The sequence below is a fragment of the Seriola aureovittata genome, chromosome 3 (genome assembly GCF_021018895.1).
Source record: "Seriola aureovittata isolate HTS-2021-v1 ecotype China chromosome 3, ASM2101889v1, whole genome shotgun sequence".
Lineage (NCBI taxonomy): Eukaryota > Metazoa > Chordata > Actinopteri > Carangiformes > Carangidae > Seriola > Seriola aureovittata.
The window spans coordinates 16,054,640-16,069,337 of record NC_079366.1 but is presented as its reverse complement, the minus strand read 5'-3'; the positions used below and the strand labels follow the sequence as shown (position 1 = coordinate 16,069,337).

The 14,698-nt window shown below is 38.9% G+C and overlaps 1 protein-coding gene across 5 annotated transcripts in view; it reads right to left on the bottom strand.

The window, feature by feature from the left end:
• The window catches only part of kdm4c (lysine (K)-specific demethylase 4C), a 36,149-nt gene that overhangs the window by 1,528 nt on the left and 19,923 nt on the right, over positions 1–14,698 (bottom strand). For 4 of the 5 annotated variants that reach the window (XM_056371671.1, XM_056371666.1, XM_056371668.1 and 1 more), the window contains 7 exons: positions 12,138–12,381; positions 10,222–10,298; positions 9,580–9,635; positions 9,349–9,457; positions 4,035–4,229; positions 2,625–2,795; positions 1,364–1,483 (listed from right to left, as the gene is read on the bottom strand). In XM_056371671.1, the coding sequence (XP_056227646.1) occupies positions 1,364–1,483; positions 2,625–2,795; positions 4,035–4,229; positions 9,349–9,457; positions 9,580–9,635; positions 10,222–10,298; positions 12,138–12,381 (972 nt within the window). The remainder of the gene's footprint in view (positions 1–1,363; positions 1,484–2,624; positions 2,796–4,034; positions 4,230–9,348; positions 9,458–9,579; positions 9,636–10,221; positions 10,299–12,137; positions 12,382–14,698) is intronic. The other variant, XM_056371669.1, reaches the window with a different exon arrangement.

The following is a 14,698-nucleotide window of genomic DNA, read 5'->3' as shown; positions in this document are numbered from 1 at the left end:
TTTATTCACCCCTAATTTTATAGTTTCAGATAAACTTTTTTTTTTTTTTTTTAACCAATGTCTCTTTATTCACTGCCTTGTAACTGCCCAGCTACCATTACTCAGATGAGAGTTCATAAAAATTGCTGATATCATCTTCAGTTATTACCATGGAGCAATAAGCTTAACAAGCAGCACCTAGTGATGAGCAAACTTGTTTTTTCCCTGTGTTTTGCTTCGCAGACAGTCTGCCCTACCTTGTTGGCTGAGCAAACACTATAAAGATCTGAAAATGTACTGCCACCTTTTCTGCATGTTTTTCAGTTAAAAACAATTCATCTGTGTTAATTTACAGTTAATGGTCTTCAGTCAAGGGTAAGACAGTTCTTTGTAGTTAGATTAAACATACGTCTTGTTAGTGCATAAACAATGCAGAGGTTTACACAGCATATCCAATGTTTCTTTTTAATTCTACCGTTATTATGGAAAGCAAGATAACCAACTCCATCATAATGTTGTTTCATCATACATTACAAAGAAGAAAATTGTATCAACATTTCTATGTCTATGTGAGGAAACAAACAGCTCTGAATATGCAGTGTGATATGACAGTGTGGGGGGAAAAAGGAGCCAATTGTGTGTCATCTCTGTTCTCAAAAACAAATGTTTTCTGCTCAAGAAATTCAAATATGGTAAGCCACGCAGATGTGGAAGTAAAACACAGCCTGAAACCATTTCATACCTAAGCACACCTTGACAATGGAAAGCTCTTGTTCAGCCTTATTCTAAAATCTGACCCATCTTAAACTGAGTGTGTGCGTCACAGATGCATTTGTGCATAACTAATGGTTGACGCCCAGCTCAACTAAATAAAGCTTTAAGTGGAAGCCACATGACTCTTTGCGTAGTGAATATTTCAGTGAGTTTGAATAATGCAGATTGTCACCTCCTTCTCATTCTCCTCCTCCTATCTTGCGCTCTTCATCTCTCCTTCTCTCCCCATCTGCTTTCACTGTTTGAATAGTTTTTGCTTCCTATACATCTGTTTTTTCATCCTCCCATCATCTGCCATCTCCTTTTCTTTAGTCACCATGACTTCAGCACCTCCCTCAGTCTGTTTCAAGTGTCTTTATTTTTTTCCCCGTCACCTCCTCACACATACTATAGACCTGCGATAACTGACAATGTCACTGGAGTCACGATGAGTCTGACACTGAGGGAGTTCAACAAGTTTTTGCTTTGACCTACAACAGAGCTTTCAATTTTATTCAGCACTTTCAAGAAAAGGATTAAATCTGTACAATTGCGTCACAGCCGTCCCTCCCTTACACATTAACTGCTGTCTTGATTGTGTACTGCATGTCTACAGTTCATGTATGTGTACCTGATACATGTAGGAGATGTTGGATCCCAGGTATTTGGCACCATAGAAAAGCCCATCAGGCCATTTCACTTGAACAGCTTCACCCACTTCAGGAGGACCCAAGTTCACACAATCTCTGCTCTAAAAATACAAGAGAATAAAGATTGGTTGTGTAAGTGCCTGAGTGTTTGTCAAAGTGTCCCCAAAAAGACGTATGAGAAGTGTCATTCACAGTGGGTGGTTTGATGTTGAAAAAAGCTCTTTTTAGTTTTCAGGATTACTGTTAGAATTAGGTTAATGTCATGGGTAGACTTGACTCAAAGAGCCTCTCTATCCTGCTGTTTGACAAGTCTGCTGTGAAAGTTTCAAATGCACCATGATCTCAACACCTTATTCCTCACTTTAAGACTAATGTCCAACCTCTCATACAGACTTCAACACTGAACAGTCCACATGCTCAGTCTATGTAAAATACACATAACAGTATGTATTTTAAAATTTATCCTACATCCTGATGATTAAAAAGTTAGGACAAATTACAATTTGAATGATAATGATGTTCAAAACATATAAACACAACACGAATTAGGATATGAAAAGATCACATCAAGCCCTGATGAATTGAATGGTGTAGTCAGATTTTATAATTGGGATTGTATCAGATAAAAACAATTTGTTTTATTCAAAGCTTTAAAAGTAAGAATTAAAGAGATGCACAATGTGCTGTACAGCTAAAGAAGACTAGGTCAACTAAGGATGTGGTTCAGGATTGAATGTCCTCACTAATACAGTAACACACAAGTGTGTGGATGTGTTTGTCACAGCTTCTTCTCTGAAACAGTGTTAAGCTCACCAAGTGAGACTCAGTCATTACCATAATCACTTGAACAAATCCATGAATTTCAACTCATCAAGAACGGTCATGTAAGTGATTATTTGCTGCTACCATGACAACTCAGCATTCCTCTGATACTGTGTTTCAGTTTGAATGGCCTTTTCAGAAATCCACGTTGCTTCATGGCACTTGCAGAAAGGTTTAGAGAAATTATATATAATCACTCTTAATCACAGTGACTTTGCAGATGCACAACTTTAAGATGTTAAAGCAAGCTTATTGGTAATCCCTCATGCAATGACCATTTGACTACCAGAATGTTTTTCTAAAAAAAAAAAAAAAAAAAAAAAAGGCTCCTTTCAAATGAGGGGGTTTTAATATCTGATGTGACCTCGCACAACTGGGAGGTGACCTCTTGAACCTGTATCTAATTAAACATATTCTCACCACTATATCCTCGGGGTAGGTATCGTTGGAGAAGGAGCCGTCATCAAACATGACCTCATAGAACATCTGGGAGGTGATCTGTGTGACCTTGGAGCTGTAGTAGCGCAGGTTCTTGTGTTTGGAGATCACCGTCTGCCCCAGTGAGATGGATGCTTGGCATGCTCGCTGCTTCTATTATAGACAGAGCAGGGAGCTGCAATTAGACTAATGTATGACAATTAATACAGTATGATGTCAAACCAAATTCATCTATGTTACCATATGATCACTTTAAAAGGTCTGATACCCAAATTACTAAAATAAATATTTTCTTATCCACATCTAATGGAATCATTTGGTTTAACCCCAATAAAACAGAGGCGAATATAATTTAGTTTGTGATGTTCTCAGCATTGAAATTTGCACATGTCTTTCCAAAAACACTGTCCTCATAAATCTGGATAATCCACAGACCTTGCTACGGACACTTTTCATTGAAGCTACTTTGTACAAACCAAATTAAAACCAAAACTATCTGGAGGTTAAGTGAGTGAAAAGGTTTTTGTGATTTCAGTGAACTGAACCTATAAAGAAAAATAATGCATTTTAAAGGATATTTTACTTTTTTTTTTTTTTTTTTTTTTTTTTTTTTACAGTTAAAGCAAAAAAAAAAAAAAAATTAATCAATGGTATAATAGAAAATCTACTCTCAGCAAATTCCATCAATATGGGTATTTTTATTAATTCACTAAATCACCACTACCATGTTTAAAGCCACCTATTACACCAGCTATGTGTAAGTTAAACACAGTGTACGCAGTGTGGGAGTTCTGCTATAACATGTTGCACCATACAAATCAATTACAATGTAGAGTTAAGATGTGACTTCATATTTACACCTCCCTGAGCAGGCTTAAGTCATTTATCATTCACTCTTAACGTGGTGGCAGCAAAGAAAGAAGAAGCAGAGGAATATTTTATTCAATATTTACACCAGGAACTCATTTCCCGTGACAGACAAAGGAAAAGTGTTATTTGTGCAGGTAGGAATTTTCTACACGAACATGTACTCTAAGTCTTTCACAGACTTTTGTTGATGATGGTGTATGCCTGTTAAAACAGAAACAATCACCATATTTCAATTATTATTAATGCGGTAATGTTAGACAAATTTGTTGCATCATGTTCAGCGAATTCACACCTGATACTATACATACTTTCTCTTTTGTAGTAAAACAGCCTATTATAGGTCTATTCTTTGCCATCAGTACGTTCTTTCTCACTCATACTAGCCGCATGTTGCCAATGAAGTCAATTATCTCTATCGATCTTGTACAAGACTGAAAACAGGCCAACACAATGCCTAGTCCGCTCTTACTGAGCTCAACTTGGTTCATAACAGCTGTAGGAAGCACCAGTCCTATAACTTACAGCTGACGAACTCCGTGATTGGTGTCTATGGCAGGTGATTGACACAACATACGGCCAATCATCAGGCTCCATGATTACACCAGCAGCATGGGCACAGGTGACGTGAAAGGAGGTGGGACACCGGCCACATGAGCACTGGATGCAAGCGCCTGCCTGCCGCTTCCCTGCGCAGCGTTTACGACAATAGATGCACTTCTGTAAACACAGACAGACCAGAGCAAACCATCAATACTAAGCACTGACCAATGAGGGACTGAATTCACTGAGGTTAGAGCTGGGTCCAAATTCTTAATACTACATAGAAATAATATGGAGTATACAGTAAGTGCAATGATGGTAGGTAAATTAAGTGAAAGGCAGGACAATGCATACAAAATCGATGGGCATTTTAAGTATGCTGGTAGTCCAAAAAAGATTTTTAAAAATTGTCCCATAATTCTTCGCAACTTGTTCCCACAACAGCAACCAGAGAGGTGTTTGACAAGGGAGCTCAGAAATACAGGACTTGAACATGACAACCCAAACCAGGATTAATCTGTTTCATGAAAACACATTAGAGCTAGTGTGATCAGATTACAGGCAGGTCAAGCCTGATTCAAGAACAGCTTGTTCATGACTTTCACACACAGAGGTGAGACATCCAGCACAGATCATATCGATTGAAAATAAAGACAAATCTGTGAAATATTTGTGGCAATAGTGATAACACATACTAAACATATAATACGAAAAAAAACAAAAACAAACGAAAACAAACAGAACCACTGCAGTTAACAAAGCAAAAGGGACTTTTTGCCAGCATGTTGTAGCTCAGCAGTGAGCTGGTTTCTGCTGAAGTCGGAGAGCTCAGGTTGTTGCAGTGTTCTGCTTGTAATTCATGTAATTTTGGGTTTCAGTGTGACTTTGATGTTTACATACACAAAGGACAGAATGAGAAAGTAAAATTTATTTTAACAAAAAGGTCGAATAAAAATCAATGCTCCTCCAGTAAGTACAAGACCTTCTCTGACATCAAATCAACTGTCACTTAGTAACTTCATTGCAGTTAAGGAAACCTGACATTGTTCAATAGTGTAGCTTTTGGAACAGGGTAAAAAAATAAGTAGTTTAAAAGCTGTATTTCCACTTGAGAGACCTTGAATATGAGCTCAAGAAAACCAGCAGCGAATTAAAGACAAGAGACCGCTAAATGAATCATTGCTCGGTTGTGGCATGAACCTCTAACATTATTTAAAACCATTATGAGCTCCAAATAATCATATCTGTGAAATCTGTTCAAGACACTGTTATTGGATACGGTGGTGTAAACAAAAGATAGATAAGAGAGTATAAAATGAGGAGAGAGCCAGAGCCAGAGTTAGCGAGAGTTATTCCACCACTACAATATGAGGAAACCCTCAAATAAGACCAATCAGATGACATCATTTGAGGTTTCCACAACAAACCATTGCTGCTATGTCTATGTTGTGGTATTGTTTTTTCCCCCTGCTTGAGGTCTGAGAGCAGTACACAACCGCACATTGGAGGGCATAATGCACATAAAGACATCCAAGGCACAAACACCGCCATGCATCCACACGCAAACACACTCATACCTAAATTTTTAAGACTATCCCTTGGTTTTCTGCACCAAACAGCCCATCAAGTCCATTTCCTCTACAGTGACATCTCCCCTCTCCTCCTCTCCCACAAATCCTTCACTCTCCCACTAAAGGGAAAAAATGACGACATCATCCCATTATAACCCCTACTCGTTCCCCATTCCTCTTTCACCCCTTTTGCATGCCTCCCATCTCACTCCATTTACTTCACTCTCCTCCTAATAAAAACACACCCATCTATGCTCTTTTTTTTTCGCTCCGCTTCCCCGCCCTGTCTTCCTCTCTCTTGAGGTGCGGTTTCACTTCTCTCTGAAGGTAATTTATTCATTAATCTAATTCCTGTGAATCCATACATGTTGACAGATCATATGCCTATATATAGAAAAACTCCCCAGAGGATATGCCTCAGCATTATGTGAAATCAAAGTGGGAATTAGTTGGTTTGTAAATATGAATTCTAGTGTGTGGAAGGGTCTGATGACATGTCATCTGTCATGTCGGTATTTTATCATACGCATAGAAGAATTGGATGTATCTAAACAGAATGCGTGGGAGTTTAGAGATAATACAATAATAAAAATGACGTTAGGAGGTTTCAACTCCTCAGAATACATATATAGAATGGGAAATGTTCATGGCCCCAGGAAGACGAGCACAGTATTTAATAGGTGGATGAGAAGGTGATGCTGTGGGAATAAAAACCTTTTTTTAAAGTCTCTGTCCTTATCAGGTGAGCCTCTGAAATAAATGCCCTTTGTTCATTTCTTTGAAAAATCAATAGCTGATCTAATTAATTAACTTAGCCAGTATTAATTAAATTTAACCTCTGCAGCAGGGCTGGCCTCACCTATACAATTATCAGCTTAACCTACTTAATTCAGATATCAGCTGAGGATCAGGAGGTATTGTGTACAGTGAGACACTTAGAGAAGTTCTCTTTCCTTCTTATAAAGCAACACAATACTCAATTTAAAATGGGTGATGAAAACCCTTAACTTTATCCCTTTTTTAAATTTTTTTTTTATTAATGAAGCTTCTATTGCTTTGCCACTCCTATATTTCTGAACTGTGGGACTTTTACTGAGTGCTCTTCTTGGTGACTAACTTGGCCTACATTTCATAAAGCCTTTTCCCATACCTCCTCCATTATGGACAGCAGTGCACTGATGAACTGGCCTGACTGTCTCGTCCACCCTTTTGAGGCCAGCATGACAAGATTGTGACTGGCATGTAACACAATCTGTGTGTGTAGTGGGGGAGGTAAATGTGTGCATTTGTTTGTATACATCTACATTTCTTGGTGGAAAAACAACACGTATAAGATCATAAAGTTGTGTAAATATGTCAAAGTAATTTTATGTTTTAGTGTGTGTGAGTTTATGTGCGTGTATGAGCCTAACCCACTTTCCCCCCATGCCGGTGCCTTCTCCACAGTGTATTTGGGTGCCTGTGTTGAACCATGCGTTAAGAACATTCCCACAGTAAATTATGAATGTGTATGTGCGCGCGCCTGTGTGCATGTGTGTTGTGTGATAGTAAATTATGAATGTACTGGGCTACTGCAGGGGCAATGGGTCCATTGCGAGCTTTAAAAACACACGGCTCACAAAGCAAATATACAAATGATGAAGTGGACAAAAGAGAAAGGTGTAACATCCTCAATCTCATTTCATTTAAATATTAATAAAGATAAAATCTGTTTCATCATAATGCAAAAGCTTTTTTCTATTATTATTTATTTGAACATTCTGTGCTGTGTGTCATGTTTTTACCTTAAACTAGAACTCAAAAGAGGTTGTTTGAAATAGACCCATCTGTTTTATCATCAACTGAAGCATGGTCCACCCAAAAAGCTCTTGTGTCAGCATGTTAATTAGTGAGAAATTGGCAGCCGAAAGTAAAGACTTTGCGTCATCATGTAGTGTGAATAAACAGATTGCTGTCATGGATGCATCCTCAGATCAGATACACCTTCCAAAGGGAAGAAATTTACAGTGCATGATTTTCAAAGATTCTGCTGAAAGAGTGCAATCTGTGGTTTCAAGCAGAAATTGGCACTGCGACAAATTTAACAGCATTTAACAACTAAGAGAAGGAAGTGCTGTTTTCACAAAAAGGAATTTAAATCAGTACAAGATCTGAAACATTTTGTCCATCATCAGGATCATATCAGTGACTTTTTATGAGCGTCCCACCCTTTCCAGTCTGGACTATAATTTTCATTTTGTTTAGATTTTGGCCCGTGGATATGGAAACTGACTATGTGGTTTGTGCTTTCACATCCAAATGAGCTTAATTTCAATGTGGTGTGAGGAGATATGAACCATATCCCTGTAAATACCCTGTGGGTAATGTCACTGTGTCCACAAAGTTAGTGTCCCATTCAGTGACAGTGCAGTAGTGTCCCCTCAATTATATTTGGATAAGCATGTAGGAAGATAGATTGGCTGGTTCTCTTGTGGTGGAGTATGACATTGATGTTAAAACTACAGATGCAATGATTTGTTGATTAATTGTTCAACTGTAAAATAAAGAGAAACTATTTTGATAATCGAATAATAGCTTTGGTAATTTTTAGCAAAAATGCAAAACATTTGCTTTTTGAAGCTTTTTCTGTGTAATACACAACATAAAAATGAATATCTTTGGAATTTGGACTATTAGTCGCACAAAACAAGACCTTGGACTCTAAAAAATAATGTCACTTTTCACAATTTTCTTACAATTTATAAGCAGTTGTAGATGTAGCCCTGGTTACAAAGTTGAAGCCACTATACACTCAGTTGCAAGTTTATTAGGTACAATTAGCCTATTAGGTTTATAATATTGATTGGTTCGAATTATTGTCCAGGGTTTTTTGGGGTGGGGGTGGGGGCTGTCACTGGTGTGGAGGGATAACAAAAACTTAACATTACAACCTTTATGAAGGTAGGATTATTTCAGACCTAATCCCATAGCACCTGAGTTTATATCTACACCAACCTGACAATCAAATGCAGCATTTCATTTCATATATTTAAATTGTCTTCATGTCACTGTCACTCATTAATCTTATTTGTCGCTTTAGAATACTAAATTTATAGCACATTAAATTGTGTTTAGTGGTGTTTTATGGAGTTGCACCTCATGTCATAATCAATCAAATATCCTTCTTCAAAGAGCTTCCCTTTAAATGTGATACTCACTGCTGAAACAATAATGTAAGCTGGGAATGGAAGGCAGTAGTTATCTGTTATCTATCTTGTGTTAGGATGTACCTCTCCAACACTTTGGTTTCTGCTGAGCTATCAGGTTGCCTGCAGCACAGAGCTAACTATAGTGGCAACATGTCAGGTCTGCTGAGACACACTCCAGCTCTCTCATTAAGCAAACACACACACACACACACACACACACACACACACAATAAATGAATACACATCCACATACAGACAGATACACACCCACACGTAGACAAACACTCGCACATGGACAGCCCTCCACACACAAACCCCCTCTCCCACCCACCAGTGGTTAATTATCTAGCTTTGATTGCGGGCATGTTCGTCTCACATTGTTAATTAGAACTGTGAACACTTCATTAATTAGACCGAGCCAGTCCTCAAGGACCCGGGGAATTCCAGTACTGCATCTGTGTGTATATATGTATGTGTGTGTGTGTGTGTGTGTGTGTGTGTGTGTGTGTGTGTGTGTGTATGTGTGTTTCTCCTCACCAGTTTATATCGCTGCATGGGGATCCTACTGGTGTCAATGGGACCTCTCTTGGCTTCATCGCTGAACCTCGCCTCTGGCAGTGCTACTGCACACATCACATGGGCCCATCTATACATACAAGCATATTAATACATTATAACGATTAAGACGCACAGACAGTTCATTCATCTGAGCTCTGGAGATCAGAGATGAGTATGCCGAGCTAATCACAGAACAAAAGCTTGTCTCACTTGTCGTTTTGGGTTTTCTTCAGAGCTCCACCTCTGAGGTTGCAGAGACAGCATTCCTGAGAAAACAGAAGGGGAGACAAGTCAGTAAGAGACATGTCATGTAAATACCTACATATAATAACTGCATTGCGTGTGGCACAAGGTCCGATTCAGAGAAAATCAGCACAAAGTAGCGTGAGGGACAAATAGCAACATCTTTTTTGTAGGAGGAACAGTGAGGACTATGGAAATCCATGATTTTGTTTTATATTAAAAGGGGAGTTTAATTTTAATCACAAAACAGTTGTTAGGTCACTTGTTTTTTAACTTAAATCTGTTCCAGTCTGTTCTCCTCCTCACTAAGACAAGGTAATGCACACAAAGTTATGATATCACAAAGTAACAGCAAATAGTAACATCTTCTTTGAGAGAGAAACTGTGAGGCTTTTGGAAAATGTGGTCTTTAGCTAAAGAAATATTTGCACTAGCAACAACCTCAGCATGAGATAAAGGCTGGTTCGGAGTCAATGAGCAGGAATGAATGTTTTCATCAGTGATGTCTTTCAACAGCTTTGCACTTACATGTAATGTGATACAATTACACTGCTAAGAAATCATAGAAAGGAAAAGTGGCATCATATAGAGGAAAAAAAAATGTCTTACTGCTGTAAAGCTTCCTTCTGTACAGCGATCACATGACCACTGCTCGCTGACGTCATCTGCGGCAACACCATAGCAACCTAAAAGTGGCGGGGTGGATAAAAATGAATGTGCGTAAAAGTGAAAATGTTAATTTTATCTAAATTGGTGTCATGGTATCGATGAACCATTCACAGAAAACAGCTTTACTGACAGCAAATGGTTAAGTCCATCATTAGGAATAAAAGAATAAAATAACACAGTCACATTGTTTCCAGATATTCTTGACAGAAAGATGGTACTGTCTCATGCAGACATGCACATCATTGCAAACTAAGTGGAAATGGAGATGTTTATGGTATGAAGGGTCTGTGTCTACATGTGGATGTGAATGTTGGTGTGGTTAAGCAAGAAATGGAGACAACACAAGAGGAACAGTTGCTGTACATCTATATGCATCATGTTTGTTTACAAATGTATCTGTTTGAGTGTGGTTATCCACATGTCAGAGCGCTTTGAGTGATAGCAGCCATGCAAGACTTGCACTGGCGTGACAGTATGCTTCCACACACTTGTGCAGCTAGCCCTTTGTAACCCATACAACATGTTTGACAGACACTGCAAAGCATAAAGTAGCATGACAAACACCAGCCACTTTGTGTAAATATTGTTGTTTTGTTTAGTTTTGGTCTGTGTCCTTGGTGTGGCAGGGGTGCACTAATGTTTTAGAAAAAAATTAAATAAACTGTGGTAGTTTCTAACAGAAAAACATTTTAAATATTTTAAACTAAGACCAACATGATTCTTTTCAAAGCTGGCAGCTGGTTAAAATCCATGGGTTGGAGGCTTTACAAACATAAGCTCAAGGGAATTTTTATTTGTAAGAAACACTTAAACTCTGTATATGAGTGTATGTCTCTGTTCTTTTCCCCCACAATCCATCACAAAACCAAAACATAAAAATCTAAGCTCACCCCCTTTTTCCTCTCCCGAGTTCAGATAACAGTATGTAGGGAAAGCAATATCAAATTGTAGTTATTATTGGGTCTCAAAACCAAACTTGTGGCTTTTTCATCAGTGTCAAATGACATGCACTTCATCTCCTACACCCACCCCACTGTACCTCCACACACTCAGACAAAGCAAGTGAGTACATGTGTAGTACCTACAGTGTACAACAGTTAAGCCCGAAGTTCATACACAACACCTTCAATAGACCCCATCCTTCGAGGTAAAAAAATGAGGTGGGATCAAAACTACTGTCACGAAAGTATGAGGGATTGAAAGTGACTTAGGGAGAACCAATGCCATTACAAAGCTGTGGATTCAGGACAGTGCACATGACTTTCAAAATTAAGTGTGTGTGTGTGTGTGTGTGCGCAAGCGCATGACTGTAGAAGGCTGGCTGAAGGCTTAAGATACTGGCAAAATGTGTTTGGATTGGGCGAAAGATCTAGGCCTGTTAAAGCGTGTGAATGAGGGATTGCGATAATGTACAATGTACTGCGTCTGTGTGTCCCGTGGAACAGAAAGGCTCCAGGGGTTTTTAAGCGTGTGTGTGAGGGCTTGTTGCACTGGCTTGGCGCTTTTGGACAGGAAGCGTGTGTGGTGAAGACAGAAGATTCACCCTAATTCGGCTGACGAGGGAAATAAAATACCTCAAACCGCAGAGAGAGGGGGGAAAGGGGAAACAGAGAGGGAGGTGGAACATTGAGATGGAGTGAGTCAAGACTTAAACTCACTGACCCTCTTACAATGACATCAGAGAGAAATACACAACATGTAAAAACAAACAACATGGATTTGTGTGGTAGGTGGTAAATAGACAACATGAAGTTTAGAAACTATAAACTATACCAGCGTGATCCTTAGGACACACCGACCTATCTCTAACCTATTCACATGTACATACAAACTACTCTTCCCTTGTGCATACTTACTTGCATGAACTTGCAGGCAACAGCCCTGGCAGTAGAGAAGAGGGGAGGTGCCATCTTCCTGCAGCAGAGGGTTGGTGGGAGTTGGCGGGCAATTCTGCTCCCGGAAAGAAAAGCAGATCTCTGGGACAAGGGGCTTGGTCTTCCTCAGACCTCTACAGGGACGCGTGGGGCCCTCCATGGGAGAGGAAGATTTGGAGGTGTCCTTTGCTGTGGCAGGTCTATTATCCTCTGCTTTGTCTTCAGGCTATGGAAGAAAAAGAATGGGTGACTTTCATGCTCATCTGAAGCACTTCTTAGTATTACACAGGGAGGTGGGTAATAAAACTTGCTCATCGGAACAGCAATTAGCCTGTGGCAAATTAGCTGTGGAGAAGCCCTGTGACCTTCATCATCAACGGGCCTAGTATTATTGTTAATAAATAAAAGTGTTCAGAGACAACTTGTGATTTGGCACTATACAAATAAACATTGACTTGACTTGAATATTAGCATTATTTACAGGTAATTATTTAGAAGTAATTTAATTATCAACACAGACAGTTGTGAACTACTTAAATGTCTTTTTCTATATGTCAATGAGTCTATTCTTTCATAATAAAAAAAAGGGACAGGTACCTGCAATCATACTAAATATAGATAGCTCACTACATATAAAATTGGTTCAGTAACCAGTAATGATGATGACTTGACATGACATTACAAGCTCTTTACTTTTTCTTTCATTGAGTTGACTGTTGTTACTGAATAATCTATCAGGTTAGCAAAATATTTTTTTGAGAATATACCCGCTAGCAGAAATGATCAGGGTCCTAGCAGCTCGCAAGTATTTAAATACCATATTTATGAATTGCTATTGAAATTTGGCTGAAGCAGGACTGAAGCCTCCAAAGGATGTGTCCCCTTGATTGGGACACACGTCTTACATCTAATAAAATATACAGTGAGGCCACTTTGTCAGTTATGCTTCTCCTGAGGAACTAAAAAAGAAAACAGGGTGCCAGTCGTGTTAAAGTGTTTCAGCTCTGAGGACAGCATGTGGCACCCCTGAGCATCGATTGGTGATCGTTTCAGTACCACCACTGATAGACATCAACAGGCAGGTGCACTGTCTCAGTACCATCACTTTTTGCACACGAATAACATCAACAAAATAGACATGGCGGTCTACAACACTATACAAAACATATCCAAATGCATAGTAGACAGTCTACAACACCCCAGGCAGCGACACAAACAGGTCCCGAGAGGGGGTAAATATGGAGTTAAATAACAGATTTATAATCATTCTGAATAATTTCTTCATATACACAAGAAAATCTAATAAGAATAAGCTCAAGTCACTTCTAAAATGTTTGAAATGTAAACAGTATTTAAAGTTGTTCAATAGTAGTAGTAGTTCAAATTAAAAGTGCTCAATCTCAGTGGTATGACTTAGACGTAGCGTGCAGACTTTTGTGTATTTGGCAGCTTGTGTTTATCTATTTTGTTTTCTTTTGTGTGTTTTTTTTCTCCAGCATTTCTGCTTTATTTGATGGAGACACAAGAGAGTAACAGGAAAAGAAAGGGAGACAGAAGGGATGACATGCAGCAAAGATGATTAATTAATTAATCAATTAATATTATTTTTTAATTTAAAATTATATATGAATATAGGATATGTTTACAGAAAATTTAGTGTCATTAAAATATATATTAATATAATTCAATATCATTCGTTCATTCATTTAGAACTCTGTTTTTGAATTTTTGACTTTTTTGACTTTAGTACTGGAAGTGTTTATGACACCATCGACATCACAGATCATACGTATATAGAACCTGTATCTTGGTGAGTTCTTATTCTCGTTGCCTTCACAGAAAGACAAGTGAACTATGTTGCTTTTGAAAAGTATTTGGAAACATTTTTCTGAAAAAATGCTCTCCACAACATCACATGCACCATTTCCAGTAAAGAAATGGGATATAATCCACAGTGATAACACCCACTACCTGATAATGGATTTTAATGGAGAGGGATGTTTTGGCAAAGTCGCCCAGTGTTTCGACTTAATCACGTTCGAAATGGTGGCAATCAAAATCCACAAAGACAGTGATGATCCAACCATTCAAAGGGAAGTGGCGATGCTAGAGGCAGTCAGGGCTCTAGACCCACACAAAAAGAACATTTTAAGATTCATGGAGAATATCATGTTCAACAACCTCTCTTGTCTGGCTTTCGAAATGCTAGACAGGAGCCTTTGGGACCTGATGGATGAGAGGAATTGGGAGCCATTGAGTACCAGTGAAATAGGGCCTGTGACCCACCGGCTACTGTTTGCTTTTGAAGCCCTGAAGAATATTGGAATCATGCACACAGACTTGAAACCTGCCAATATTATGCTTGTGCAGGATCAAGCTGATCGACTTCGGTCTGGGCCTTCCAGTAAGCAAGGCGAAGGTTGGAATGATCATGCAGGGCTCCAAAAGTGACTTTGGGCCTCCCCTTGTCTGAATCTGTTGATATGTGGGGAGTGGGCTGCGACATGGCATTTATGTACTTTGGTCAACACCTCTTCCCTGAC